Source organism: Schistocerca gregaria, chromosome 2, assembly GCF_023897955.1.
Source record: "Schistocerca gregaria isolate iqSchGreg1 chromosome 2, iqSchGreg1.2, whole genome shotgun sequence".
Taxonomy (NCBI): domain Eukaryota; kingdom Metazoa; phylum Arthropoda; class Insecta; order Orthoptera; family Acrididae; genus Schistocerca; species Schistocerca gregaria.
The window spans coordinates 86,249,688-86,275,963 of record NC_064921.1 but is presented as its reverse complement, the minus strand read 5'-3'; the positions used below and the strand labels follow the sequence as shown (position 1 = coordinate 86,275,963).

Genomic DNA, 26,276 nt, shown 5'->3' with positions numbered 1-26,276 from the left:
TGTTTTACCCAATGACTTTCTGTCAGTTACTAAGAACTGTCAGATAGCCAACCAACACTTAAAAAGAAATTAAAAGAATTTATGAATGGCAGCTGCTTCTACTCAATAGATGAAATTTAGATACGAAGTAGTAACTGGAAATAAATAAATAAATATAAAAATACAAAAAATTGTTATTTAGTGTAAAGAAAACTATGTTAAAGTGACACGTTCTATACCATTACGAAATGTCGTATTCTTGATCTATGGAACAAGAATTAATGTATGTATATACTGTGACCTATCTGACAGAAACTGACGAATCCTGTCACACAACTGAGATGATACGCCATAAGCGCTTGTCGCTTGTGACGAACGGTGTCGAAAGCCTTCTGGAAATCTAAAAATACCAAATCAATTTGACAACCCCTGTCGATAGCACTTATTACGTCATGAGAATAGAGAGCTAGTTGTGTTTCACAAGAACGATTTTTTTCTGAATCTGTACTGACTAATAGTAAATCATTTTCTTCGAGATAATTCACTGGGTTAGATCACTGAATATGTTCCAAAACACTACTGCAGATCGATGCTACATCTTTACAATGTAACGAAGTTATCAGAATGAGCTAAATACCATGCTGCAAATACACAATTCATGCTAACAGATGTAGCCAAAAGGTTTTAATTTACAGATATTTTTAGGAAAAAGTACCTTCCAGGGGCTATCCCATGGCATTCTCGGGATCATAATCCTTCAGAAATGATGTACTAACACTATATTATCAAAGAATATACATTCACAAAATTATTTGTAAGAACTTCGAAGGATATAAACAACTGTCAATTATTATGTCAAGAGTGCCTTACTAACAACGCCATTTGTCACCAGAAATGTACAAATACAAAGGGCTAATGCAATTTGCTATGTGAAAATATAAAAAATATTACCTTAATATAATCAATTAGCATAGGGCAGTCACATAGTACACTCCTGGAAATGGAAAAAAGAACACATTGACACCGGTGTGTCAGACCCACCATACTTGCTCCGGACACTGCGAGAGGGCTGTACAAGCAATGACCACACGCACGGCACAGCGGACACACCAGGAACCGCGGTGTTGGCCGTCGAATGGCGCTAGCTGCGCAGCATTTGTGCACCGCCGCCGTCAGTGTCAGCCAGTTTGCCGTGGCATACGGAGCTCCATCGCAGTCTTTAACACTGGTAGCATGCCTCGACAGCGTGGACGTGAACCGTATGTGCAGTTGACGGACTTTGAGCGAGGGCGTATAGTGGGCATGCGGGAGGCCGGGTGGACGTACCGCCGAATTGCTCAACACGTGGGTCGTGAGGTCTCCACAGTACATCGATGTTGTCGCCAGTGGTCGGCGGAAGGTGCACGTGCCCGTCGACCTGGGACCGGACCGCAGCGACGCACGGATGCACGCCAAGACCGTAGGATCCTACGCAGTGCCGTAGGGGACAGCACCGCCACTTCCCAGCAAATTAGGGACACTGTTGCTCCTGGGGTATCGGCGAGGACCATTCGCAACCGTCTCCATGAAGCTGGGCTACGGTCCCGCACACCGTTAGGCTGTCTTCCTCACGCCCCAACATCGTGCAGCCCGCCTCCAGTGGCGTCGCGACAGGCGTGAATGGAGGAACGAATGGAGACGTGTCGTCTTCAGCGATGAGAGTCGCTTCTGCCTTGGTGCCAATGATGGTCGTATGTGTGTTTGGCGCCGTGCAGGTGAGCCCCACAATCAGGACTGCATACGACCGAGGCACACAGGGCCAACACCCGGCATCATGTTGTGGGGAGCGACCTCCTACACTGGCGGTACACCTCTGGTGATCGTCGAGGGGACACTGAATAGTGCACGGTACGTCTAAACCGTCATCGAACCCATCGTTCTACCATTCCTAGACCGGCAAGGGAACTTGCTGTTCCAACAGGACAATGCACATCCGCATGTATCCCGTGCCACCCAACGTGCTCTAGAAGGTGTAAGTCAACTACCCTGGCCAGCAAGATCTCCGGATTTGTCCCCCATTGAGCATGTTTGGGACTGGATGAAGCGTCGTCTCACGCGGTCTGCACGTCCAGCACGAACGCTGGTCCAACTGAGGCGCCAGGTGGAAATGGCATGGCAAGCCGTTCCACAGGACTACATCCAGCATCTCTACGATCGTCTCCATGGGAGAATAGCAGCCTGCATTGCTGCGAAAGGTGGATATACACTATACTAGTGCCGACATTGTGCATGCTCTGTTGCCTGTGTCTACGTGCCTGTGGTTCTGTCAGTGTGATCATGTGATGTATCTGACCCCAGGAATGTGTCAATAAAGTTTCCCCTTCCTGGGACAATGAATTCACGGTGTTCTTATTTCAATTTCCAGGGGTGTATAATTTATACTGACAGAGAAAACCGGAAAGTAGAAGACCTACTCATAGGTCAATAAACATGTAAATAACATCAATCACTCTATTTGTCACCTAACCACAAAGTCAACATGCCTTCATCAGAATCAGACAATACCACATTCAGTACGTGTCTGAGGATCAGTAATAAGGAGAGACCACCTAGGAGCTTTATGAAATGGGAACCAGCATCATAAGCATAATAGCTGTGTTGTACCTCACATCAAACACAATATATAAGTATAAAACAATAGGTATTAGAAGCAATTATATGATTTATATGTCACAAACACCTCTATTAACATGTCATTTGTCACCCACATGAGTGTAAGAGTCATTGGGCTAAAGGTAAATCTTGGCATATCAGGATCGTAACCCTCCACAAACCATACACTAGTAACATATCAAATTAACAAAACATATACATCCATATAATCATTTACAAAAACTTTAAGAATGCAAGCAATTGCCATAATGTTTATGTCAGGAACACCTCTCCAACAATGCCAGTTATCACAAAAAATATTCAAGAACAAAAGATGATTACAATTTACTAAGTAAACACATAAAAATTATAAAAATATAGTAATCAACTTAGTCAGATATTGTAATTGATTAATTCAATGGTGACATATAAAGCTCAGATATAATAGACCAATATAAAAATAAACAACTTCTACTCACATATTTATCACCTAGTCAAAAGTTAACACTCCTTAATTTAAGAAAATCAGACAATGTCAAAGTCAGAATCATATGAGGATCAATATCAAGGTATGACCATTTAGGATGTTACCCAACTAAGAACTGGCATCATAAATTTATTATCTGTGATATTTCTCATAACCTATCATTAAACAAAATATGTAACATATAATTGTAAGTAAAAAACAACAGGTATTATATGCAGTTTCCATAATGTTTATGTCACAAATATCTCAACTGAATGTCATCTGTCACCCACGTGGGTGGAAAAGTATCTGGGCTTCATGTCTAATGATAAAAACGCAGTCAGTCGACTAGAGGCAGTCTTAATAGTAGAAATTATCAGTTCTTAATAACAAAGAAATTCTAAAAAGTAAATTAGTATTTAAAAATTATGGATGAAAATTATTGTAAATTAACAATATTTGCCACCTACTGCTGAAGCAATCAGAGATTGCAATAGCCATAGTCATATGAGGCGTTCAAGTGTATCGGCATTCAAGATTATTTGGTTCTGTCAATAACATTACTCTAATAGCATAGAACTCAGCGCCATGCGAGAACCTATAAGCCTTCAGAGAACTCAATTATTAAGTGTGCATAGTGTAAATAAACTAATGTGTTACCTTTTTTTGGATGTCTGACTGTATTTATTGGCCACCTCAACTACCAATACATCATAAAACACTCGGAAACTCCTTCTCTATTGCTGCCGTCAACCTGTGGAATAAGCTGCCCTGCATTCTGCGCACAGTCAAATTCCCGGTAGAAGCTGAAACTCTTTCTTTTTGTCATCCTCGTAACGTTTAACTAAAAATTAACGTATATGGCTAATTTTCAAATCTGCCAAACCATAGATTAAATGCTCCTAATTCTCCCATTTACACTCCTTGTTCTTTACATTTCCCAGTCAGTCATGTCACCTTTCTTTTACTCTATCTTCATTAATTGTCTTTTATCAATTTCTTCTTCCTCTTCCCTCACGACAATTGCTCCTAGCCCTTATAATTTAAATCCAGTTTCCTGCAACTTGTCTCTATCGTTTTGTGCTCATGAACGAATGTAAACTATGTTTATTTTTTTCTTATGCACTGTAGTAATTACTAAATGTTTTATTTAATATGTAACTCACAACATGTTGATCTTAATTATTGTGATGAAAAATATTAATATTGCCTAGTTAGGTATAAGAGGTGGGCCTGATGGTGCTAACCTTGCCAGTTAAAATAAATAAATATCGTGGAATGATAAACTGCTATCTCGGTAGGCCTCAATAGTGCCACGACATGTGCTGGTAGACATTTCTGATTCTTACACACGAAATAACACTATTTTCTAATACACAAACACCATTCAGTGTAATTTCTGAATGAGAAACCTTGTATACAAAGCGCTCATGGCGTTACCCCGATCTATTCGTGCGGTTGCATTGAAATGCTGTTCGTCCCGATAGCTGAATGGTCAGGGGCCTGGGTTCGATTCCCGACTGGGTCGGGGATTTTCTCCACTCACGGACTGGGTGTTGTGTTGTCTTCATTATCATTTCATCCCCAGCGCGCAGGTCGCCCAAAGTGGCGTCGAATGTAATTAGACCTGCCTGCACCAAAGCGGCCGGAACTGCCCCGCAAGGTGCAAGTCGGCCAATGACGCCAAACCCTCATTTTTCCATTGAAATGCTAAACGTTTCCATATCCAGACATGCTAGCCTGACGTATGTTGCGTGCCACCCTCCTGGTGTTGCAGTCTTAGTGGCCAACAGTGTAGTCACGTTAATTATCGTCCATCTCTGAGCTCTGTTTAGGCCATCCGTGGTAAGTCTGTGGACAGGGCCCATTTGAGGAGAGACTCCACCCAGAACATCAGCTTTAAAAAAAAATATGTTCATGTCTATTTCAAATTTTTAGAGTGTTTACTCTTAGATCCCAAAACGATTTAGCTGTACTTGAATTATAAGTTGGTCTGAGAAATATTAAAAATGTTGACTGTCCTAGGAGCTATGACACAATGGCAGCTGCCAAGATGATAAATATGGTACCTGTCTGTCAGAAACTTGCATCCAAAGGACTACTGGCAAGATGAACCGACGGCAAGACACAAAATGCAAATGAATGTTTGCACAGAGTCATTTGCTCCAAGTGTCACAAAGAAAAAGACAGATACTTTTGGGTCTTGTAGAAGTTGTTTCAAGTTCAGTATGGATTGTCTGAAGATTGAAGAAAGCGGGAATCCCAGCAGTCCTTTATCACCCTCATGGAAGAAGATCTGCTTATCTAGAAATCAATGACAGATCAAGCAGTTCACAAGATGCTGCTCAGCGGAGGAAAAACTGAGAAATAGGGCCACCCTCGTCTTGAAATTACAAGAAGAAGGAACCTTACAGGAGCAGAAAAGGAAAACATGGTGATGGTGAATTTTAATGGGTATCTGTCTTCTAGTAGCATTCTTTTTTTTTAATGTTAAAATTCATTTTCCCATAAGTTTGTTTTTCTAAGTTCAATGTCAACTTTTTTACACTAAATATTAACCAATCTCAATGAAATTTTTGCTGGAGATCAAGGCACTGGAACATCGTTGAACCAAGTGTATTAATCTACAAGGAGACTACACTGAAAAATTAAAAAAAAGTTTCAGTTATGTAAGTACTTTTTTTCTATTCCGTTCCGAGAACTTTTCAAACCACCCTCGTAGGTCCACGAAGAAAAGTTCCGACGTGCAACACAGTTATACTGTGGGTGAGTAACTTCAGACTCACAGGTTTCCAAATGTTTCAAAAATGCATATGAATTCTGAATGGCGCAAAGACGCAGTTGCAAAATTAAATATTTTTGTCAGTCTTATGACAAACAAAACTAAGAACTCATAAATGAGAATCTTACAAAATTTGCACAAAATAATATCGCTAAGTTGAAATCACTTGTTTCTTGAGTACTCACTGTGCTAGTATTAGTCTTAGTCATAGAGAAGGGGAATTTTGTTATAATTCAATAAGGCGCGGTTGGGTGATAAAGTCTGTGGGCGCTGGCAGTGTGTGGTAATAGTCGGCAGCCAGTAGCCCAGGCAGGATAAACATGGCGTGGAGCAATAGCGAGGCAGGGAATTGCAGCGTTGCTAGAAGTTATTGCGATGTTTGAAGTGAGGCAGTAGGTCGGAGCTGGGAGTGGCGATGTGTAAGTGGCTGATGTATGGGAATTTACCCCCACCATAGTTTCTGTCTCTCTCTGACTCAACGTCAGAAGTGAGGGGAAAAGCAGTATAAATAATCAGGCACTTTTAGCTTGGGGGGGGGGGGGGGGGGGGTGTCAGGTCCATCGAGAGTCTGGTCGGATCTGTGCTGGTCTACGCTTGTAGGGGCCAGTCTGGCAGCGATGTTGTAAATATTCTGTGTAAACTGTTCTCTATTTCTGTGTACTTGTTCGGGCTGTATTCTGCCTCTGGGGACACGACACCGGCGCGGGACGGAATGGCAGTCGGGTAAGAGATTGCACGGTCTGCCTGAAGGAGGGCAGTGATAGCAGTCTGCAGCGGGTCCAGGACGGGCCACGTTCGCTTCCCACCTAGCGCACGGGGGTCCAGGTGAGCCATGCACTGCGGGAGGCGCAGCAGCGCTGGAGCAATGCCGGAGACAGCCGCAGCTGTTGCCATCCGGCAAGCACCGCTAGCACCAAGTTGCGGCACCGCATCCAGGAGGGCGCGGGTTCGAGTCCGGTCCTGTCCTGGGAGCAGCAGCGGCTGAGGGCCAGTACAACCACCTTTGACCCATGGTCGGACAGAGCAGACCAAATGGGGACCAGGGACTGCAACAGTCACCAGATCAGCGGGCAGCTACCCGGTGCAGGACGCCACACCTCGGCGGGCGGCGACCGGACAGATCGCGGCCAACTCCCTGATGAGTGGCCTTGATGACGGAGGAGCGGCGTTGGCATACGAGGTGTTTGTGAGCCGGCTGGACTCGCGGAACAGCGCTGCGGGCGGCACGCCGACACTGCGCTGCACCCATCATAGTACTGTAAACTATGTGAATAAAGGAATACTTCCGAATACTGCTGTATCACTCTGCACTGCCCCTTGACGACATTGACCTCGCTCGGCCTGCTGACGCAATACAGCGCCGTGGGTCCCGGCTTCAGATCGGCCATCTGGAGTCCCGGATTCGACCATCGACAGCCCGCAACATGTTGTTTCGTGCATTACATGACTTGTATTTAAGAGGAAAATCAAATTCGAATGCTGTTTTTCAAGATTGATTGCTGTTTAGAGTTCAGCCAGGTGACGAAACACTGTGGAACCGTTTTCATAGTGCCCCTAAAAATACCACATATATTTCTTATAAGCCAAAAATTATTTATATTCTGAAACAAACTGCTCCGTTTTATGATACTAATTGTCCTACAAGTCGCGTGAGTGGCAACACTATGTAGTTTACACATACTCGATTTGAAACATGAATTTGAAGCTTCTGTTGGTGGCTCAAAAGCGTAAAATGTGTGGAAATGTTACCCACACGAAATTGTTAATGGCAGGAAAACCATTAAATGGGAAAATTGGGCTTTTCACGGGACTAACAGAAAATGACGGAAAAAGTAAAATTAGGGAACGTAAAAAGATATTAACTGTATAATTTCGCTGTTACCTTCTTTACTTTTATAACACTGAGCTGGTACTTAAAGTGCACTGTATAAACCAACAGGAGAACATGATGAGTAGATAATATTGTTCTCAATATCAATGAATCACATGTATGGGGAAAATGCTTTGCCCCTACTGTCATGCAAGCTTGCGAGAGTCCTTGCTCGTTACATGTTCAATTTACTGGTGAGTTTCCTTCACATGTAACATACAACTTATGTAGTTAAACGGTGCCTTACATTTTAGCACGTCATTATAAAATAACATGACTTTTTTGTATTGCCGTCCTGCTTTTCCGACGAAAAATTAAATAACTGGTAAATATGGACTTGAAAAGTACCATTACTAAACTACAAATATAACAAAACTATTATATTCTCGTTCTTTCCAACCAGTTCAACAGATGGCGCTTTTATTTTTTTTATTTTTTATTTTTTTTTAAATGTGGAACGATACAAAAAGCCCAGTTCTTCCTGCTTTCACTAAATCTTTTAAAGAGCTCAGGAATTACGTAATTGGAAATGAAGTGTTTTTACTTTAACATTTACCTCTAAAACAAATTTCAGAAAGTTTCTTTCTATTGCAGAAGAAAAATTAGAGTTCAGTGTCCCGTCGGCAGTGTGGTCATTGGTGAAGGAGCACAAGCTTGGATTCCGAAATGATTGGGTAGGAAATCGACCGAGGAACCATCTTGCAATTTGCCTGGAGCGATTTTAGGCAAACAGCGGAAAACCTAAATCTGGATGGCTAGACGTATTTGAACGTCGTTCTCCCGAATGGGAATCCAGTGTTTCTATTACAGAAGAATATCTATACGTTACTTATTTTGAAAGAAAAACAACCCATTTCGGCGCTCACTAAATTTAAATGTATTTTTAAAGGACCTGTCAAGAGCACAAGGAAAGACAACTAATATTTGAGGAAGGGACACCAAATGACATGTCGAGTATGTGTAAAAATGTTCTCGAAATGATCCTGACCGCGGACGGTCTACATTTGAGTGAAACTCGTCTTACAAAATCGACTACTCGTTGTGAGGTTGTTTTCGTGACACATTGCGAAGGTTACACGAGGGAATAGTATTTTTCTACTAGTATTTTCCCACACGAGACACGAAGAGACACGAATTATTTGAAAGCTAGAAGGCATTTATGTTTTACAGTTTGTGGGCAAAGAAAGAGACTACACTGTGCATAAATGAGAACGTAAAAAGATAAATGCCTTTAATGAAAATTGTCTGAACAGCGAAAACGTCAGATATGTTTCACGGGAAATATTATTTTTTTAACACGTAAGAAAACAAGATACAAAGCATAAGCTAAAAAGCCGCTATTTACTACTTTTTACATTTTGTTTGATGTGTTTGTAAGTACAGGGTGTTAATAACTAAAACCTCCGTTTCAAAACGCTGTAGAAAGATAACCACTCCTCAGAATGACGTCAAATTTGAACGTCATGTTATTGACGCAGGGGGAGACGCCAACGAACAAAAATCATAACAAAAATTTGACCAATACATGGCGCTGTAAGCATCGCACTTAATGGGGTCGGCCACAAATGACAGGTGAATAGCAATAGGACGGCTACGGTTTGAGTTCCGCATTGCACCAACCGTATGCTCAATATGCATGACTGCGGAAGTTCGGCACTCAACAGCTGTGGCACTGTTAGTTAAATAAGCCCATCTACCACGGTAAGATCGTACCACATCGGATGGGAAAAATCGGTTTTTGGTTGTCCTGAGGCCAAAAGCGCATAAAAACAAAATAACATCGGTTTTTTAACTGTCAAGGAACTAAGAACCGCTAAGAAAAAGAAAATGGCATCGGTTAATAATTGTCGTGAGACTGGCGTGAGCCATGTTCGATATGCTGCCCACCGTTTGTGCCGCGAGTCGAAATCGAGAAACAGCATGTTCCACAACAGATCTAAGTGTCTTGCGAGTCACGTTCAGAATGCGTTGCACAATGCGTCCTTCCAATTCAGCCACGTTTGTAAGTGTAGCACTGAGCACAATATCCTTCAGGTTACCCCAAACCAGAACACACACGGATTAAGACAGGTGTTCGGGATGGCCAGGCTGTAAGCATATGACAGTTAGTAATTCTAGCCTTTCCGAAATGCGACTGCAGCAGCCGCTTCACTGGCTTTGCAATGTGAAGAGAAGCGCCATCTTGCATAATATTTATCCTATCCGCACATCCATGCCCTTGAAGGGGTGGAATCATGTTGGTGCGCTAAACATTTTCATAGCGTTTACTAGTCAAGGTACAGATAACAGGACCCGGAGGACTCATCTGCTCGAAGAAATGCGGCCCTACGATAAACGGTGCCGTAATTATGCCATCAACCCACATCACACAGTCACCATTGCAAGAATGAAGAGGTACCAGTTGATGTGAGTTTGGATTTTCCATTGTCCATATTCTGCAATTTTGCTTATTGGCATGCCCTTGGAGATGGAAATGGGCTTCGTCCATCCATAGAATGCTCTATGGCCATTCATTGCCCACTTTCATGCGAGCAAGAAATTTCAGAGAGAACGATTGTTTCGCTGGCAGGTCAACAGGAAACAACCTCTGAACACGGGTGATTTTGTATGGATAGCAAATGTAGGATGTTTCGTAGGATTTGATGCACCGTGCTCACAGACATGTCCAGTGTACGACCAATTCCCCATGCACTGCATGTCTGCACGCCATCGGTCGATACCTCCTGCAGTACTGCGACCATATCTTCGACAGACGTCGGATTGACTGCTTTCCTTCCTATGCCAGCCGGCCGTTGTTTCCGAGCGGTTCTAGGCGCTTCAGTCCGGAAACGCGCGACTGCTGCGGTCGGAGGTTCGAATCCTGCCTCAGGCATGGATGTGTGTGATGTCCTTAGGTTACTTAGGTGTAAGTAGTTCTAAGTTCTAGGGGACTGATGACCTCAGATGTTAAGTCCCATAGTGCTCACAGCCATTTGAACCTTCATATGCCACACTACATTTCAAAAGAGTCTGTCATTTCGAGTATTGTAATCTTATTCTCTAGACCATTAGTAGACACTAGACCAATACCTCTTTTCATACCCTTAAGTGTCCAGAATTTCAGGAGCGCGCATAGGCGCCGCTCTTGTAAAAGATCTTTACCAGCTGCACGCGATCCTTCATGGACACTGTCATGTTGGGGGTCTCGCACTTAAACTGAGGAAGAGTCTGTCATTGCTCGTATCTGTAGAGTGTCATCTATTAGTCAAATTTTCGTTAGTTTTATTCTCCTTGACATTTCCACCTGAGTCAATAATATGCTGTTCAAATTTTACGTCAGTATAAGCAGTGGTTCTTTTTCCATAGCCTTTTTAAACTGTAACTTTAATTATATACGCACAGAGGCGACAAAAATCATGCGACAGCAATATCCTTATACAGAGTGGTCGGAAATTCCCGTTACAAACTTGTAGGACATGCAGAGGGTAGTGAGTACATAACATTTTGAATCGGGACCCATGTCCGGAAACGTATCGTTTTCGTTCTACAACAGTTTCAATGCAGATCATTATCTCATCCACAACCACGTGAGGAATGTACTTAGGCGTGACCCAGTACAATTGTTGCAATCCATTTGAAAAGAATACTGACTCGTTCCGTTACTACCTATGTATTTGCATTACAACTTACACCTTATGAGTTACATTAGTCGACAACAACATGAACCCAGAATCTACGGCACCAGCCGCAACTTACCGATGCATTACAACAGCGGCTCGATGTGGCGACCACCAGCGTTGTTACACACATTGTACCTCCGAAGCAGGTTCTGGTACACTCTCTCCATCCCACCTGACGTGTCTTCAGTGTCTTGTGCAGCGACCATAACTCGTGCCAGCCGATCTTTCTCTGTCTCTACAGGTGTCTCATAACATAGGCTCTTCATACGACCCCACAAGGAGTAGTCCATAGAGGTTAAATCCGACGATCGTGGCGGCCACACGGCCTATCCATCTTTCACCCTACCCTCTGTTGAGATGTCTCCGGACAGCCAGTGAAAAGTGAGGTGGTACTCCATCTACATCTACATCTACATCCATACTCCGCAAGCCACCTGACGGTGTGTGGCGGAGGTTACCCTGAGTACATAGGGTTCTCCCTTCTATTCCAGTCTCGTATTGTACGTGGAAAGAAGGATTGTCGGTATGCTTCTGTGTGGGCTCTAATCTCTCTGATTTTATCCTCATGCTCTCTTCGCGAGATATACGTAGGAGGGAGCAATATACTGCTTGACTCTTCGGTGAAGGTATGTTCTCGAAACTTTAACAAAAGCCCGTACCGAGCTACTGAGCGTCTCTCCTGCAGAGTCTTCCACTGGAGTTTATCTATCATCTCCGTAACGCTTTCGCCATTACTAAATGATCCTGTAACGAAGCGCGCTGCTCTCCATTGGATCTTCTCTATCTCCTCTATCAACCCCATCTGGTTCGGATCCCACACTGCTGAGCAGTATTCAAGCAGTGGGCGAACAAGCGTACTGTAACCTACTTCCTGTGTTGTCGGATTGCATTTCCTTAGGATTCTTCCAATGAATCTCAGTTTGGCATCTGCTTTACCGACGATAAACTTTATATGATCATTCCATTTTAAATCACTCCTAATGCGTACTCCCAGATAATTTATGGAATTAACTGCTTCCAGTTGCTGACCTGCTATTTTGTAGCTAAATGATAAGGGACCTATCTTTCTATGTATTCGCATCACATTATACTTGTCTACATTGAGATTCAATTACCATTCCCTGCACCATGCGTCAATTCGCTGCAGATCCTCCTGCATTTCAGTACAATTTTCCATTGTTGCAACTTCTCGATACACCACAGCATCATCTGCAAAAAGCCTCAGTGAACTTCCGATGTCATCCACCAGGTCATTTATGTATATTGTGAATAGCAACGGTCCTATGACATCCCCTGCGGCACACCTGAAATCACTCTTACTTCGGAAGACTTCTCTCCATTGAGAATGACATGCTGCGTTCTGTTATCTAGGAACTCCTCAATCCAATCACACAATTGATCTGATAGTCCGTATGCTCTTACTTTGTTCATTAAACGACTGTGGGGAACTGTGTCAAACGCCTTGCGGAAGTCAAGAAACACGGCATCTACCTGTGAACCCGTGTCTAAGGCCCTCTGAGTCTCGTGGACGAATAGCGCGAGCTGGGTTTCACACGACCGTCTTTTTCGAAACCCATGCTGATTCCTACAGAGTAGATTTCTAGTCTCCAGAAAAGACATTATACTCGAACATAATACGTGTTCCAAAATAATACAACTGATCGACATTAGAGATATAGGTCTATAGTTCTGCACATCTGTTCGACGTCCCTTCTTGAAAACGGGGATGACCTGTGCCCTTTTCCAATCCTTTGGAATGCTTCGCTCTTCTAGAGACCTACGGTACACCGCTGCAAGAAGGGGTGCAAGTTCCTTCGCGTACTCTGTGTAAAATCGAACTGGTATCCCATCAGGACCAGCGGCCTTTCCTCTTTTGAGCGATTTTAATTGTTTCTCTATCCCTCTGTCGTCTATTTCGATATCTACCATTTTGTCAATTGTGCGACAATCTAGAGAAGGAAGCACAGTGCAGTCTTCCTCTGTGAAACAGCTTTGGAAGAAGACATTTAGTATTTCGGCCTTTAGTCTGTCATCCTCTGTTTCAGTACCATTTTGGTCACAGAGTGTGTGGACATTTTGTTTTGATCCACCTACCGCTTTGACATAGGACCAAAATTTCTTAGGATTTTCTGCCAAGTCAGTACATAGAACTTTACTTTCGAATTCATTGAAAGCCTCTCTCATAGCCCTCCTCACACTACATTTCGCTTCGCGTATTTTTTGTTTGTCTGCAAGGCTTGAAACGTCCCCTTAGAAAAATTATACACGACTGTGCTATGTGAAACGTCCTCTTTGAACAATTATACACGGCTGTGCTTAAACTGACACACAATATCTTTAGCGCAATGCAATCTGACTTCCAAAAATCCCTACGAAAGAATGGCCATGACTATCATTAACCTATATGTTTCACAAATCACTTACCTCACAAAAATCTTCGTTACTCGAACTACTGCAATACAGCGAGCGCCATTACTGCCAGCTAACTAAAAGATTCACTATGGAAGTCACAGTTAGCAAATGAAAGATTTTAATAGAGAACAAACAATGTATTTACCTCACTAGTCATAATATATATAGCAGTTCATGACACCAATTCTTACAAATTTCAAAACTCCGCTATCTCTCTCCCCACGTCCACCACTGCTGGCGGCTCACCTCCAACTGCGCAACGCTACGCGCTGTTAACATCCAGCTGCCGCTGCCCAACACTACAATGGCAGACAACAATGCAAACTAGCCACAGACTGCACACGGCACAGCCAGTGATTTTCATACAGAGCGCTACGTGGCGGCGGCGTTACCAATAAAAAAACCGAAACAGTCTACTTACAGGCTTTGGCTATATTTATGTTTGCTGTGAAATTCCCTTTGCTTCCGCAGCAGTTTTCTAACTCGGTTGTTGTACCACGGTGGCTCTTTCCCATCGCTTACGATCTTGCTTGGCACATACTCATCTAACGCATATTGTACGATGGTTTTGAGCTTTGTCCACTCATCCTCAACACTATCTGTACTTGAGACAAAACTTTTGTGTTGAGCCGTCAGGTACTCTGTAATCTGCTTTTTGTCACTTTTGCTAAACAGAAAAATCTTCCTACCTTTTTAATATTTCTATTTAAGGCTGAAATCATCCATGCAGCAACCGCTTTATGATCGCTGATTCCCTGTTCTGCATTAACTGATTCAAATAGTTCGGGTCTGTTTGTCACCAGTAGGTCTAATATGTTATCGCCACGAGTCGGTTCTCTGTTTAACTGCTCAAGGTAGTTTTCAGATAAAGCACTTAAAAATATTTCACTGGATTCTTTGTCCCTGCCACCCGTTATGAACGTTTGAGTCTCCCAGTCTATATCCGGCAAATTAAAATCTCCACTCAGAACTATAACATGGTGGGGAAATCTACTCGAAATATTTTCCAAATTATTCTTCAGGTGCTGAGCCACAACAGCTGCTGAGCCCGGGGGCCTATAGAGACATCCAATTACCATGTCTGAGCCTGCTTTAACCGTGACCTTCACCCAAATCATTTCACAATTCGAATCTCCGTCAATTTCCTTCGATACTATTGTACTTCTTATCGCTATAAACACGCCTCCCCCTTCACTGTCCAGCCTGTCTCTGCTGAAACCACATTTCCTGACGGACACCTAATGGCACAGCTTCCAAGAACGGGTCCATTACGTGTCGTAGGAAGACTAAATATGCGGGACCCGTGAGCTTGGATGGGAGGAGGTATGGTCCAATCACATGACCGTCTAGAATACCTGCCCACACGTTAATGCGTTGCATGACGGTTTTCATCCGCCCAGACATGGCTATTTCGAGCATTCAGAACACAATCCCTTGTGAACCTACATTCATCTGTGAAGAGATCTCGACGTGGAAACATCGGCGCGTCGATGCAACGGTGCAGGAACCATGTGCAGAAGGCGACACGTTGCGGAAAGTCTGCTGGACCTGTAGCGTGTACCCTATGTAAGTGGTACGTATGTAATTGTTGCTCATGCAGGACGTCCAACACTGTACTGTAATTAACAGCCATTGCACGCGCAATTGTTCGCGAACTCGTTGACGGGGTATCTCCAATGCGACGCAGTACACCCTCTTCAAATTCGGGAGTGCGGCATCGCCGTGGAGCACTACAGTCCTGCCATTTCACGGTGAAGGTACCCGTTTCTCGTAGCCGTTGTGTAACTGGGGCAAACACTTTGTGCGATGGAGTGTGACGGTATGGAAAACGTTCGTGATACAGCCGACTAGCAGCTGTTCCGTTACCTCCATCTTCGCCATACACAAGAAGCATGTCTGTGTATTCCGCAAACGTGTACTGCACCATGTTTACTCTATCAATGGCTCTGAGCACTAAGGGACTCAACTGCTGTGGTCATTAGTCCCCTAGAACTTAGAACTACTTAAACCTAACTAACCTAAGGACATCACACACATCCATGCCCGAGGCAGGATTCGAACCTGCGACCGTAGCAGTTGCACGGTTCCGGACTGCGCGCCTAGAACCGCGAGACCACCGCGGCCGGTTTGTTTACTCTATCGGTCAGGCTCAGGTATTGACTCGGTCTCACAACAAAGCGGACGATAAGTGACATCTGGGGATCGTTTGGCGTAGTACACGTCATCGTGTCTACCCTGTTGCATACCAGGACAGGGAACTCTGAGACGTTTCTCTTGCCCTAAGCAGACGTTGACGAGGTACACATTTGAATTAAAGCTGTCGTAGAACGGAAACGATACGATTCCGGACATGGGTTCCTATTCAAAATGTTCTGTACACCTCTATATGTCCTAGAAGTTTGTAACGGGAATTTCCGACCACTCTGTATATATATGGTGGTAGAATCGCGTACACGAGGTATAAAAGGGCAGTGCATTGACGGAACTGTCGTCTTTACTCAGGTGATACATGTGAAGAGGTTCCCAAAGTGATTAAGACCGCACGACGGCAATTAGCAGACTTTGAACGCGGAGAGGTAGTTCGTGCTAGCCACATGGGAGATTCCGTTTCGGAAATGGTTAGGGAATTCAATATTCCGAGATTCAGACAGCTCTCACAACACGCGCAATTCCATAGCTGACGTGCAGACGAAAACTACCTCTTGTGACTGGCGAGAGGCTCAGTACAGGAATAAAACGCTAGGGGCGCTGCAGTAGTCCGCTTGCCACAATTAGTCGATTGAGACAAGAAACTCGCTCGCTTAAAAGGGCCTTAAGGGCTCGCGGAACTGCGTGATGACGCAGCCAGGTCGGAGGAAAGCGAGGATCCGCCGCTGGGGGCAACGCACGTCCCCGCAAGGCCAGCGGCGGAGTGGGTGTGCCGCGCCGGCGCCACGCGCCATATAAATGGCGAGCGAGCGCGCCGGGCTGCAGTGCCCGCCATGTCGGCTCTCCTGAAGCTGCTCGTCGTCGCCGCCGCAGCCTCCGCCAGCGTCGCCTGCCTTTCCGCCACTCTGTACGCAGGTAAAGTCGGCCGGGCTCGGCCCCTGACCACAGTGGTGGATGCAGTCAGCGAAAGCTTGGGATTCCGAAACTGAAGCGGGAAGTTAATGGGCAAATTGTTATAGTATATACTGATAACGTCACCGAAGTACTGCGAGGACTGTTCCACACCGCTAGATGCGCGTATCGTTAGCTCCGCCAGCAACGTCGTGACCCATTTTGGGGAGAGGCGGAGAGGGGTGAGAAGGAGCTCGTGAGAAATACTGAGCAAGGTTACTATTTGTGACGTTACAGAGGAGAGTATCAAAAGGATTTGGAGCGGGAGTTGAATGGAATGCACAGTATCTTGAAAAGAGGTTATATGATAAGCATCAGTAAAAAAAAAAAAAAGAAAAGGTTGCAGGTGCGATTGGGACTCGCACACTGAAAGTTCAGTACAAACTTAAATATCTATATAGACAGTTCATACACTGCGGGATTCAAGAATGTCGACCAATCTTTCCTGTTATCGACATTGATACTGACAAGGGATTCTAAGATTTTCGAGAGTGTATTAATTTCGAGATTAATGTCGGCTAACAAATGAGAAAATATATACCGGGTGATCAAAAAGTCAGTATAAATTTGAAAACTTAATAAACCACGTAATAATGTAGATAGAGAGGTAAAAATTGACACACAAGCTTGGAATGACATGGGGTTTTGTGGAACAAAAAAAAAAAAAAAAGAAATCAAAGTATTGCCAGACGCGTGAAAGATCTCTTGCGCGCGTCTTTTGGTGATGATCGTGTGCTCAGCCGCCACTTTCGTCATGCTTAGCTTCCCAGGTCCCCAGACCTCAGTTCGTGCGATTATTGGCTTTGGGGTTATCTGAAGTCGCAAGTGTATCGTGATCGACGGCATCTCTAGGGATGATGAAAGACAACATTCGACGCCAATGCCTCACCATAACTCCGGACATGCTTTACAGTGCTGTTCACAACATTATTCCTCGACTACAGCTATTGTAGAGGAATGATGGTAGACATATTGAGCATTTCCTGTAAAGAAAATCATCTTTGCTTTGTCTTACTTTGTTACGTTAATTATTGCTATTCTGATCAGATGAAGCGCCATCTGTCAGACATTTTTTGAACGTTTGAATTTTTTTAGTTCTAATAAAACCACATGTCATTCCAAGCCTGTGTGTCAATTTCTACCTTTCTATCTACATTATTCCGTGATTTATTCAGTTTTCAAATTTATACTAACTTTTTGATCACGCGGTATTTTTGTCGTGTGATATAATTACAAATTAACAATTTACAGATTTTTCCCCGTATCTGTCCTGTGAGACCTTGTTTATTGCCAAATTTCATGATTTTAGGTCAACCGAAAGTTCCCTTTAGGTTTTGATGAGTGAGTTTGCGAGTATCAAAATATGTGATACAAATGGCCGTATCTTTTGATTTCATTGCCTTAGAAGCTTACATTTATTAAACAACCAAGGGCGTATAGACCTTAATGTGAGATGAATTTCAATTTGATATGTCTGTCCGTTCCTGAGAAAAATGGGTCTTAACATACGGATGGTCCGTCCGATATTAAATGACAAAAAATTTTTTTTCGTGTGATATAATTCCAGATTTACAGTTTTACGATTTTTTCCTTTCGTGTTACTGCGAAACTTGGCTTCTTGTCAAATTTCATGATTCTACGCCAATGGCAGGTACGCTATAGGCTTTGACAGTGAGTTTGTGAAAATCAAAATATGTGACATAAAGACCCATATCTTTTCACTGCATTGACTTAGAAGTTCAATTTTTCACCCTGCTAAGACACCGTAGGCCTTAGTATGTGAAAAAAATTTCAACTTGATACGTCTACCCCGTGCTGAGAATAATGGATTTTAACAGTCGGACAGACAGACAGGGAGGTTGACTACAAAGTGACCCTAAAAGGGTTCCGTTTTTAACGATTTATGTATGGAACCCTAAGTCAAGCGATTCTGAGACAGTCAGGTTAGGAAATGGGGCACTAAGAGTAGTAAATTTAAGTCCCTTCCCTATTACCGTCTCGCTGGGTACGATTTTCTTCCCCCTTCTGACGTGCGGGCTGCGTAATAAGCGAGCTCACAAATTTTATTTGATTGTAGAATCTTGTACAGCGAGGTTCAGGGTAGGTCTGTGACAGTCGCTCACTAACACAGAAATGATAACGAAACAGTATATCACCGCTATCTGCGGACCTACGCAGAAGGTACAGGAACATCAAGAGTGGGCCAGGGATGCTCGTAAACCTTTGGAAGAAGTAGGAATTTACATCATACCGTGTAGTTGTGGAGACGTATATGTTGGTACCGCTGAAAGAGCGGTCGCAAAACGATTAGAAATCAAGGGCAACTGTAAAAAGGGAGGAACTGGCGGATGATCTGTTGCAAAATGTGCTTTGCATCCAGGAGACCAGTGGATTCAATTTGATAAGACTCAGGTACTGGCAACCACAAGCGGATTCCATGTAAAGCTATACTGAGCGGCCGAACAAATTAGTAAACATGCTAATAATTTTAATCGGAAGGAGGAGGGTGTGAAGCTAAATGGTAAGTGCATTTCGGTGCTGAAAATGGTGTACCTCCACCGTGAGTGATAGCAACAGCAGACGACAGCGATCGTCATTGGCCGATTGCGCTTGAGTTTGACTTCCCGCCTCTACGAGGGGGCAAGCAGAAACTAGTAAAGTTAGCAGCTGACCTTCGAAAAGGCTACAACACAGCTTGAATGGGACAAAACGTTTGGTTTCAACAAGTTTTTCATCCGACTATGCCGTAATAGCCTGACTATTCTAATAGGTGTGACGTTTAAGACTGTGAAAGCTTACGGTTTTGCAAGTAAGCTATTGTGTGACGCGCATTGGTACAGCTGGCTTTGTTATAATGAAGAACTATGCGCCTTTTTAGATTGTTTCCTGATTTCATCCATGACTTGAGGCAAAGAAATTGTTGTATACCATTCAGCACTATCTGTTCGTCGGTCCACTAAAGTGGTGGTCGTCAAAATGCGACCCGCGGACCGCATGTGTAATATTTGTGAAATCGGACTTTGGCCGCTTACCTCAGGGGCGGAAGGTGGTACGTGGCATGGCCACTGCGGGGTTACAACATATGAGAGGAGATGAGGGAATGTTTTATTGTCTGTCTTCCTGTACTGACAACTCACGCGCGTGGGCTACTAGTGCCGATATGTTGACTGAGTATAAATTTTGACACGGAAGTAACACAGATTCATGAAAGTGTGTTATAGAGACGGTTATCCTCACATGCGGTACATACACTGATCATCCAGAACGTTATGACCACCTGTCTAATAATCGGTATGTCCACCTCTAGCACGGATAACAGCGGTGATGCGGAGTAGCATGCAAGCATTGAGGCCTCGGTAGGTCGCTGGAGGCAGCTGGTACCACATGTGGACACAGAACTCACCTGATTCCCGTGAATTCCGGCGAGGGGGGCGATAAGCTCTGAAGCCACGTTCAATCACATCCAATATGTGTTCGATCGGGTTCAGGTCTGGTGAGTTGGGGGGCCAGCAAATCAACTGGAACTCACCACTATATTCCTCGAAACACTCTGTCACACTCCTGGTCTTGTGACAAGGCGCGTTATCTTGCTGAAAAATGTCACTGCCGTCGGGAAACATTATCGTAATGAAGCGCTGTACGTGGTCTGCAAACTGTGTACGATACACCTTGGCCGTCATGGTGCCTTGTATGAGGTCCACTGGACCCATGGATGCCCACGAGAATGCTCCCCAGAGCATAACGGAGCCACCGCTAGCTTTTTTCCGTCCCGAAATGCAGGTGTCAAGGAGCTGTTCTCCTGGAAGACGATGGATTCGCCCTCTCTCATCGCCTTGATGAAGAAGGGTATCGGGGTTTATTAGACCATGCAACGCTCTGCCACTGCCCCAACATCCGGTACCATTTCAATCGCAGCTGCCATTGTCGTGTTGTCAACATTGGCTCATACATGGGTCGTCAGTTGCGGAGGCCCGACGTTAGGTGTGTTCGGGCACTGTGTGTTCCGACATACTTCTACTCTGGCAAGCATTGAAGTCTGATGTTAGTTCCACCACAGTTCACCGCCTGTTCTGTTTTACTAGCCTGCGCGGGTTACGACGTCCGACACCCATAATGAGGCACGGCCGCTCAACCTCAAGACGCATGGACTTGGTTTCACCACGTGTTGTAGACACTCACCACAGCACTCCTCGAACGCCCAACAAGTTGTGCAGTTTTCAAAATGCTCGTGCCGATCCTCCGCGTTATAACAATCTGCCTTCCGTCAAACCCATTTTACACACGCACAGCACGCTGACTGATAATGCGTGCGTCATCCCTTGCCAGGTGACGCTGGTATCGCCTGGGCGGATTTATACCTTTAGTGTTCGGTGGTGTGACCAACGGCCTTGCCGCAGTGGTAACACCAGTTCCCGTCAGATCACCGAAGTTAAGCGCTGTCGGGCTGGGCTAGCACTTGGATGGGTGACCATCCGGTCTGCCGAGCGCTGTTGGCAAGCGGATGCACTCAGCCCTTGAGAGGCAAACTGAGGAGCTACTTGATTGAGAAGTGGCGGCTTCGGTCTCGGAAACTGACCTACTGCCGGTAGAGCGGTGTGCTCACCACATGCCCCTCCATATCCGCATCCTGTGGGCTGAGGATGACACGGCGGCCGGTCGGTATCTTTGGGCCTTCATGGCCTGTTTGGGAGGAGTTTACGTGGGTGGTCATAATGTTTTGGCTGGTCAGTATATGGTTCAAATGGCTCTGAGCACTATCGGACATAAGTTCTGAGGTCATCTGCCCCTAGAACTTAGAACTACTTAAACCTAACTAACCTAAGGACATCACACACATCCATGCCCGAGGCAGGATTCGAGCCTGCGACCGTAGCAGTCGCGCGGTTCCTGACTTAAGCGCCTAGAACCGATCGGTCACAGCGGCCGGCGCTGATCAGTGTATTTGGGACGGTTTATATCGATAGTAGGTTGGTGGTCATAATGTTTTGGCTGATCAGTGTATCTGTAGAAAGGAATACGCAATTAAATTAAGGTCGCTGTATTACAACACAATGAGTAGAAGAAAAATGACTTATAATACTTGTACTAAGCATTTGTGATCATGCCTCATGTTGCATAATTCATTTAAATATAAGTGCTATTACTGTTATTAATCTGTTAATCGCCAGCGCACACGGACTACACAACAACACTTCGTCGGGCAGTTTCAGTGTCATAACTACTGGATCGCTGTGGGTGACAACAATCTGAAACTGAGAAAAGCCGGCACCACGTATTCCAAATGGTGCCAGCTTACTAATTTATGTACAAATGCCGCCCCACAAAGTCAGTATTGCTTGTTGAGTAAAGAAGTTTGGTGAGTGCTACACTAAAGCGATGGTCACGACACGTCTAGTGTAAGCAACGAAACAAACTACGTTACTTTTTGATTTTATTTTTTATTTTTAGTGCTTCGCGAACGAACAACTCTTCTTGGTTTCTTGCGTCTTGGGACATTCAGACAGTAAGTTAATGGCTGGCTAGTTTCCGGCTCTTAAGAATACACCCAATTTTTCTTGTCCTGTTTACCACCATGATTGAGGATCTTGAATTTCCTCGGTTGATTGTTTTGAGCATTTCCTTTCTCCAAATGACCGGGACGTTTTTTTGAACCTCGGACAAATTGTTCGAAATTCAGAACAGAACCTTTTCACAACTAAATTTTTATGGAGCGAATGTACTGCAATTTTGATATGCCCAAAGATGGCTCTAACTCTCTGTAAGTCACAATCGTGCCGATTCAATCATGATGGCCACGGCATCGATGTTTTTGCGAACAACAGATTTTTGTTGCCCCTCACGAAATTATCAACGCGCTGAATTCCAGTCTTTCAGTCCATGAGCACACATTTACTAGCCACCTCTAGCGCTATATCCTGCTGTCGATTACGTCAGCTGACTTAGTTTTAATGCAACAGCGCTGCTGGCCTGGTATGAGACGCTCTATACAGCGAATGCGTTCAGAGACGCGCCACTGACAGGCAGCCAAGGCCATGATCTCAACGAGAACGTGTTGCGAATATACAGACGCCAGCGGCTGGGTCGCAGTTGTACTGCCGAGCGTGGAAGTGAATAAGAAAAGGAGAGAAATAATGGAGAGAGGGTATTATACAGGGTGGTTTTTCCCACCCTGTACAAACTCTAGGGATTGATCGGGGAGAGTATACGGAACAAGAAAGGTTCAATGAACTTATGTCCGGAAACGCAAGGTTCCCATGCTAGAGGCCATTAATTGAGTCACACTTTGTTTGCAGAGACTACGGTCTAATACACAGCCACAGTTACAGTACGTATCCTTTCCTCCTATAGGGTGCTACTGTTCCTATACGTCACGACGTAGCACCCTCTCCTGCTATAGTAACAGGTAATGTTGTGTCCGATTCACTTCCCTTGCTGACACACCTTGCAGTGGACGTGACACAGCGTTGTACACAATGGTCCCGTTTCGAATGGAGAGCTTGCCGTCATGGTATACTCCTGGAAGTTGAAATAAGAACACCGTGAATTCATTGTCCCAGGAAGGGGAAACTTTATTGACACATTCCTGGGGTCAGATACATCACATGATCACACTGACAGAACCACAGGCACATAGACACAGGCAACAGAGCATGCACAATGTCGGCACTAGTACAGTGTATATCCACCTTTCGCAGCAATGCAGGCTGGTATTCTCCCATGGAGACGATCGTAGAGATGCTGGATGTAGTCCTGTGGAACGGCTTGCCATGCCATTTCCACCTGGCGCCTCAGTTGGACCAGCGTTCGTGCTGGACGTGCAGACCGCGTGAGACGACGCTTCATCCAGTCCCAAACATGCTCAATGGGGGACAGATCCGGAGATCTTGCTGGCCAGGATAGTTGACTTACACCTTCTAGAGCACGTTGGGTGGCACGGGATACACGCGGACGTGCATTGTCCTGTTGGAACAGCAAGTTCCCTTGCCGGTCTAGGAATGGTAGAACGATGGGTTCGATGACGGTTTGGATGTACCGTGCACTATTCAGTGTCCCCTCGACGATCACCAGAGGTGTACGGCCAGTGTAGGAGATCGCTCCCCACACCATGATGGCGGGTGTTGGCCCTGTGTGCCTCGGTCGTATGCAGTCCTGATTGTGGCGCTCACCTGCACGGCGCCAAACACGCATACGACCATCATTGGCACCAAGGCAGAAGTGACTCTCATCGCTGAAGACGACTCGTCTCCATTCGTCCCTCCATTCACGCCTGTCGCGACACCACTGGAGGCGGGCTGCACGATGTTGGGGCGTGAGCGGAAGACGGCCTAACGGTGTGCGTGACCGTAGCCCAGCTTCATGGAGACGGTTGCGAATGGTCCTCGCCGATACCCCAGGAGCAACAATGTCCCTAATTTGTTGGGAAGTGGCGGTGCGGTCCCCTACGGCACTGCGTAGGATCCTACGGTCTTGGCGTGCATCCGTGCGTCGCTGCGGTCCGGTCCCAGGTCGACAGGCACGTGCACCTTCCGCCGACTACTGGCGACAACATCGATGTACTGTGGAGACCGCACGCCCCACGTGTTGAGCAATTCGGCGGTACGTCCACCCGGCCTCCCGCATGCCCACTATACGCCCTCGCTCAAAGTCCGTCAACTGCACATACGGTTCACGTCCACGCTGTCGCGGGCATGCTACCAGTGTTAAAGACTGCGATGGAGCTCCGTATGCCACGGCAAACTGGCTGACACTGACGGCGGCGGTGCACAAATGCTGCGCAGCTAGCGCCATTCGACGGCCAACACCGCGGTTCCTGGTGTGTCCGCTGTGCCGTGCGTGTGATCATTGCTTGTACTGCCCTCTCGCAGTGTCCGGAGCAAGTATGGTGGGTCTGAGACACCGGTGTCAATGTGTTCTTTTTTCCATTTCCAGGAGTGTATTTACTTACGGAATGGAAAATGACAACCGGCGGCGGGCAGCAAGATTGTATGAGGAGACCTATCCTCGCCGACAGCAACCAGAGCATTCAATTTTTGCAACAGTGTTTCGTCGTTTGTGAGACGCAGGGTCGTTTCAGGAAGCAGGAAATGACGAAGGACGCACCTGAAGTGTTCGGGCACCAGACTTGGAGGGAAATGTGATTAATACTGTGGAATGCGACCGCCGTGTCACTACCAGGCAGTTGGCCCGCCAGTGCAGGGTGAGCCATACGACCGTGTGGAACATTCTCCATGGCAATTGTTACCCCCCTTATCACTCACAGCGTGTGCTGGACTTGCTAGCGACAGACTTTTCACGTCGGGAGCAGTTTTGTCACTGGTTTCTTCACAAGACAACCACGATTCCGGGATTTGTGCTTTGCATCCTAATTACAAATGAGGCTACCTTTACGCGGAGTGGTACCTCCAACTTCCATAACAGTCGTCTGTGGGATACTATGAAGAACTTCCAGAGTACGGGGCAGCGAGGCACGAGAATCGGTGCAGCTGGGATATACGGATCGGGATAATTGGCTACCGTATTTTGGGACCAGTCTTCCTTCCACGTCGCCTAACAGGCCGGAACTGTCGGCGTTTCTTGCGGGTGACTTATCCTCCCGTGCTGGAAGAAGTACCATCGATGATTCGAAGTGTTATGTGGCTGCTACATGATGGTGCTCCAGCCCACTTCGCCATTAACGTCCGGACGCATCTCAAGCGTGCCTTTCCTGGTCGTTGGATCGGATGAGAGTGTCCAGTTGCATGGCCTGTTCGTTCACCGGCTCTCAACCCATGCGATTTCTGGCTATGGGGCCATCTCAAAAGTATCGTGTACGCTGCGCCCATTCCAGATGTGGAGACACTTGAGCAGCGTATTCATGCTGAAACTGTTCGGATGCAGCCTGGCCAATGTGAACGTGTGAAACAGAACTTGCTACGGCGCTTACACGCATGCGTTAAGGCACAAGGGAACCATTTTCACCACATGCTGTGACTGATACTGCGTCGTACAGCACATATTAGACAGCAGCCTCTATAACAATATACGATTGAACAAATGATCTCTAGCATGGAAACCATGCATTTCCTGACGTAAGTTTATTAGAACTTTCTTATCCCGTTTCCTCTCATCGATCAGTCCGTAGAGTTTGTACACGGCAGAAAAAATCATTATGCACTTTTATCAACGGTAGGCAGCTATTAGAGCATTATACATAGTTAAATGCTATTCCCACCTGCTTTAAAATGCCTCTTTTTCCTTTCTTAGTAGCTACAAATATAGAAAGCAGACACAACTATGTGAGCAAAAGCGGATAATTTTTTGTGCATTGAATGTACCCCTTCTCATCGTCACCCCCACCTCCAAAACGAATAATATGCATGTACCAAATTTGGTTGAAAT

The 26,276-nt window shown here is 45.3% G+C and overlaps 1 protein-coding gene and 1 pseudogene across 1 annotated transcript in view; both read left to right on the top strand.

The window, feature by feature from the left end:
• Window positions 1-16,774: 16,774 nt before the first annotated feature.
• Window positions 16,775-26,276, top strand: part of LOC126336373 (lysozyme 2-like) — an 81,387-nt gene continuing 71,885 nt past the window's right edge. Inside the window, exon 1 of the mRNA XM_049999980.1 lies at window positions 16,775-16,862. Coding sequence (XP_049855937.1) covers window positions 16,781-16,862 — 82 coding nt within the window. The 5' untranslated portion in view covers window positions 16,775-16,780. The remainder of the gene's footprint in view (window positions 16,863-26,276) is intronic.
• Window positions 21,277-21,394, top strand: LOC126337110 (5S ribosomal RNA; annotated as a pseudogene).